The following is a 6,000-nucleotide window of genomic DNA, read 5'->3' as shown; positions in this document are numbered from 1 at the left end:
CCCCCCATCTTTTTTCTAACAAAATTTACTTGCATTATTAATGAAATTCACTCTGAGCACTGCTGTGGAATCTGAAGGGCAAACTCAATCAGCAAGGTTGAAATTATAATCCTTGCAAAGCCAGTATGAATGAATAGCAGATGACATTAAGCCAGTCACAGGAAATTGTACATTTATTTATTGCTGTAAATGTGATTTGATTTATTCTATCTGTTTCTTTCCCTTTGAGTTTTACAGAACACATTTATTTACGAAGATGTCTTTGTCTCATTACCATGTTAAAATGATAGAAAAAATGTGCAAAAAGTTTTGGCGATTGCTGTGAACTAAAAGCTATCATCTGGTTTACTAGCAAATTGGGGATTTACTTACAATTATGACTCTGCTGCAAATGTCGCATGTTGTTTTGTATAAATATGGTACTCTTCTGAATTGCATTATTAGACTTTATTCCAGCTGCACTCCGTAAAAATTTAGAAATGTAGAAGTAAAATTATCACCAGGCCTACACTCTCTAAGAGCACAAAAAGGTCAGCATCATATCTTTAAACAGATTGCCCAGGCTTCTGATTCAGTAATTTAGAAAAAAAAAGAGGCTTAGCTCTTTATTGGGATCTCTTCAGGATGTATTCCCTAGATCAAACAAAAAATAGTGGCAAAACTGTTTGAAAACTGCCTCTCCTGTTTCTCCCTCATCACTCAAACCTCCCTCGGGTCACCAGCCTCTCCAATACTCCACGCAAGAGTTGGATTTTGTTTTCTAGCATTAGTTGTTTTGTTTCACAGATCACATTTACCTAAAGTCATCTCTTCCAACAATGGCTCCTTTTGAACAAAGGAATCTAAAAACAATACCCTACAGATACAGATGAGAACTTCAGAGGGTCATGGAAGTGTCTATCGGAAGGGTCAATTGAAGGTCTTCTTCAGTATTTCTCTTCAAGCATTTCTACTGCCAACAGTAAACGGAAAATCAAGGCAGTTATATCTGTCTAGTTGAGTCTTGAATCTGTATAGCCTATTCAAGGTTTGCAGTAACTTTCTTCCAACAGTGCTTTAGTGCTTTTAGTGCTTTTCTTCCAACAGTGTGTGGAGCCAGGGGTTGGACTGAAAGATCTGTGTGAGTCCCCTCACATAGCTAAGGATATTGTATGATTCCATGATTCTATCATTTTCAGTGAGTCAGTTATTTACTGTTAGTATCTGCAAATTTCTTAAGCCCATTTTGCTGGCAAAGAAAGCTGACTTCAGAAATTTGGTAAGGATTAGAAATGGTGAAATCCAGGTCCTGTCTCATAGTTCGTTTGGTCTAACTTGACTAGAAAGAAGTGTTACTTGTAACTAAACCTAGACAGTTGCCCATTGGAGAAGAAGCAGGTACTGCAGCATTTTTTGATTCTTGAATGTTAGTCCATGACAGTTTCCTGTTGAAGGATGTAGAATTTGAAGGGCTGAAAATCTATACTTTCTGTTCAGAAACGCTAGTTAACTGTTGCAGAGTTTTCCTGACAGAGAGATGGCTACTGCAGTGAGCCCTTATTACCGTGTTCAGCTGAAAGCAAAAGAAACTAAAGAAAAAGGGAATTCTGATTAAGACAAAGGCTGTAAAATCAGTTTAAATTACCCAATATTATATGTTTTGAATCAGTAAGAAAAGAACAATCATCCAATGTTCTGTTGACTGAGCTAGCAGAAACTTGCAGTGCTGTAGATACCCTGCAGACTTAGAATGGGCCTATTCTATATATAATTGAACAATTTTATACAGTAAACATTGCCTTGTTGCTCCTAAAGAGAGCTCCTTTCAAAAGTTCTTTAATAGATATACGGAATAACTGAAGGCAGCAATCAATGATGATAAAATTCAGTAAATGATATGACTGTAGAGTTTAATTTCATAATGCTATAATCATTGGTATGTTTTTGTGAAACCACTCAATCAAAAGCATGCAGTGAACAATTTTCTATGCCAGAGTGCAGTGTTATGAGAAATATGTGCTTGGAGTACATAAAAGTAGACAATGCTCTCTGCCAGAAAAATATACCAAGTATTTATAAAATGGGTTTTTTTGTTCTTATTTCATGCTGTTTCAGATTTGTACCTTCTGTATGTGAAAGTCTGTTTGCATTTTGTTTGCAAATAGACTTCATGTTTACACCTTGTGTGCCTTTTGTTTTCAATTTTGTGTGTGCATCTTGTTTTTAGCCATCTTAAGTATACGCATAAATTTGTGTGACCATATATTATTGATACTTATCCAGTCCACAAATACATCAATTTTGTATCACTTGATATGAATACAATGTGAATAACAAAAATAATATTGCAGCCTACAGGTGATTTATGCAAGGCAATTCATCCAAAGAGCATCTGTGCAATTTCTTTAATTTCTGTTTTAAGTTGTTTGGCAGCTCAGTCAAAATACAACATTTCAGTAAGTTTCATCTTTTGCATTTCAGGATTATAATGATGAAATTCGTCAGGAGCAACTGAGAGAGCTGTCATATTTGAATGGTTCCGAGGACTCAGCACGTGGACGGGGTATTCGAGGAAGAGGGATCCGTGTGCCACCTGCAGCTCCTTCAAGGTGTGGTAGCTAATCTATTATGTGAATAGTTTTAGAAAGTGTAAACAATGGCAAAATAAGCAGTTAAAAATAATAATTGTAGACATTACAGTCAGTAAATCAAACTGACTGTTTTTCTTCTGAGAATTTGTGCTATCTACGTTGTTCCAGGCTCTCGAATCTGTAATTTACAGGTCATAAGGGGGGGGGTTGCAAGTAACAGACTGCAAATCAGAACAGATTATGAAGCTAGTGGAAGGATATGTCTGGGAGAAAACATTGTAATGCTGATGCAGAAGCAGAATAGTTGGTGTCATAAAATCATAGGTCAATAAAATGGCATTCTGTGCTGTAGACAGAGAAGGCTACATAGTCTGGATAGCTGCTTATTTGCCAACTCATTACTTATTTTTGGCATAGTATATGAATAATACTAGGCTATAGTCTAAATATTAAATTGTATTCTATGTGTGGTATATGTTATCATTTCTTTATGAATTTCACTGATATCATCTAAAACTTTTGGTATATGAATGTTTCCTGAATTCCTGCAAGTATTTTTTTGTGTATGTGTGTGTGTGTATTGTCAACAGATACCTCTGCATGTTCATGAAGACAGTATATAATCTTCCTGTAATCCTTATGGCTCATTTTTGAATGTGAACCCTTAAAAATTTGTTGCCTAAGGTATTTATCAGGCTACTCATAGGCTTGGCAAGTGGTGCTAAGAAAAACACTTCTAGAGGGAATGCAATACAGAGCTTCCTTGATTGTGCTCACAGAGAAGTTGCTCTTTGGTAATTGAACTGGCTGATCTTGTGCCACTTTTTCCTTCCTGGAAAGTGTTTTCCCTCTGTTCTTGACATATATTTTTTTTTTAATCTGTAATATCTTACACATGCCCAAGACATTATACACTAGACATTCATGACCGTCTTCTAATGGAAGTGTTCTGAGGCTCAGAAGTTAGATTTCCTTGCTACTAAGATCTGTGAGGGACTTGATGGTGATGTTCACAACATCATTGTAACAGGCAGTTTTAAATGAGTGTAAGTATAATCAGTGGAGTGCTGGCTTCCATTCTTGTTGAACACTACTGACTGGAGCAATAGGACAGAAACTAGGATGTTGGATACTTCCCTTACTTAACAGTAAGAAATCGCAGAATGTTAAAAAAGGAGTAAGGGAAAAAAAAAAAAAGGACCTGGAATATCTAAGTTAAATAAGTTACTCTAAAAGTAATGCCTCCTATTTATTTCCATAAAGCTACTACAGTAGAAAGAATATAATAGAACTGTAGAACTGTTCGGTAGAGCAAATCCTCAGCTACAACGCTATTTTTATATATAAAATTATATACTGAAAGGAAAATCATAGATTGTTTCTCTGATATATCCTCCTTCTAGTTTGGCAAATCTGGATACCAGAACCTCTTTTTAACCAAGATCAGCTGCTGGTTCTGACATACCAGTGTTTTGGATATAGCGTAAATAAGGAGCAGAATGCTAAACTAAACCTTTCTCTGCTTGTCTATATGCACTGCTCTCTCTGTAAACTGGGGAAGGCCGAATCTTACTCTATCCTTTCCTTGTGCTGAACAGGAGTGAAAGTTCTTACTCTCCTTTTATACTCCATGCTTTGCCTTGCCCTTTTCTGCTATCCAGCATCATCTTCTGCCAGACAAATTCTCCCATCCACCAATAAGCATGAAACTGACAGTGATGACTGCTTTTGTATTTTGGAAGCAATGGAAAAAAATCTCCATTTTTTCTTGTTTTGGAACTACTTCAGAGTAACTCTGCAAATTGAATCACAATACTCCAGGATTTCAGTAGTACAAGTGAAGGAGAAGGATCAGATGTAAAAAGCACTGAGTAGCTTAGAAATAATGTCTTTCCATAACAGAAGTTCTGCATGAGATACTGCCTAAAAGAGCTTGACATCATAGCTGCCAAAACCCACAGTAGCACAACGCTTTAAATAGCAGTAAAAATACAAGAGCCTTTATAGTGGGGTAGCATTTGCCTGTCCTCCCTTAACGTACACCCCGGTGCATTCACTTCTTTCTGCTCCCACAGGGGCCGTGGGGGTGCGATTCCTCCGCCCCTCCCCGGACGAGGTGCCCAAGCACCCAGAGGAGCACCAGTGACTCGTGGAGCTCTCCCCGTCCCACCTGTAGCAAGAGGTGTTCCCACACCTCGAGCAAGGGGGGCCCCAGCGGTACCAGGCTACAGACCACCCCCACCACCTGCACATGAGGCATATGAAGGATATGTAAGTAATTGCATGCACCATTAACAGATGTGAGCCAAACTGCTGTGCTGAGCTACCAGCACCTCTAAGGCCGAAGAATCTAGTCAAATAAGCTCTTTGTCTCTACTGCGTACACCTCCTGCTGATGAATCACAGTCTAGGTGATATAATGTGGCAGCAGAATTATGGTTTGGGTGATGTGAGTTCACAGAGCTTTTCACAGCTTAGTTTTGGATATGAGAAGATTGTGCTAGTTAGCTCTCAGAATATCGCAAAAGAGCAACTCAGGCTATAAACGTAGTCTGAAGACTGCTGTAGTTGAAAAATACTGTTTATTGTAGGTGAAGTTCTTAGGAATAACAAATAATATCCCTTCTGAGAAAATAAGATTTCTTTATTCTTCTGAATTCTTATTACATAAGTATATATGGATTTTTCACTTGTATTCATAGTTGTGTTACAGATGCCTAACAAATAGAAATACAGGTATTTTTCATTTAAATTGATACAATTATGCATATTTAGCAAGGAATAGTAGTAGCTGTCACCTTTTCTTATGAGGTGTTATAAGTAATCATGCTGTAAACATCAAAGCTTTCAAGTCATCCTCATTAATGTTCCCTCCTGGAACTATCACCATAACAACAGATATTCAAGTAGAAGAAAAAATTCCGTCATATATAAAATCTGACTTTTCTGAGCTGTAACAAATCCAAAGGTAAGAAAGATGAACAACCCATCCACACTTTAATTCTATCACTGGGAGAACCATTGAGAAGATAGAATTTTGTTGAGAAGATTCAGTTTTATTTAATTAGAGGCCTTCTGGAAAAGCTTTACTCAACCGTCTGTATTTGAAGAGTAGAGGTTAGATCATGGCCATTTCAAATCAAGGGCACACTTTCTGTCAATGCCAAAAGCCAAAACTGAGCAACAGCTGCAAAAAAAAGAGGAGGGAAACTAAGTCCCTACTATTATTTACCTCAACACAGTTTCTATTTTTAAATGAGTATAAAGCCCTGCTTGAAAAAATAAAAGAAAAAAGAAAAAATAGTATTAAAAAAAAGTATATTCCACATTTATGGATAATATAGATAGACAGATATAGTATATCTGTTTTTTGCATAATATCTGAAATCTTCCTGTTCTGTGCAGAGTTCTTTTCCTAATCCACAAGTGA

General features: G+C 37.0%; 1 protein-coding gene across 1 annotated transcript in view; it reads left to right on the top strand.

Annotated features, from left to right (window-relative positions):
• The window catches only part of KHDRBS2 (KH RNA binding domain containing, signal transduction associated 2), a gene marked incomplete at its 5' end in the record, with an annotated part of 242,716 nt that overhangs the window by 145,784 nt on the left and 90,932 nt on the right, over nt 1-6,000 (top strand). The window contains 2 exons of the mRNA XM_042821016.1: nt 2,461-2,588; nt 4,646-4,841. Coding sequence (XP_042676950.1) covers nt 2,461-2,588; nt 4,646-4,841 — 324 coding nt within the window. The remainder of the gene's footprint in view (nt 1-2,460; nt 2,589-4,645; nt 4,842-6,000) is intronic.

Source organism: Centrocercus urophasianus, unplaced genomic scaffold (genome assembly GCF_019232065.1).
Source record: "Centrocercus urophasianus isolate 14NV4802_14NV808 unplaced genomic scaffold, USGS_Curo_1.0 seq_10, whole genome shotgun sequence".
NCBI lineage: Eukaryota > Metazoa > Chordata > Aves > Galliformes > Phasianidae > Centrocercus > Centrocercus urophasianus.
Note: the sequence above shows the minus strand (reverse complement) of the source record. Positions and strands in the feature narration are given on the sequence as shown.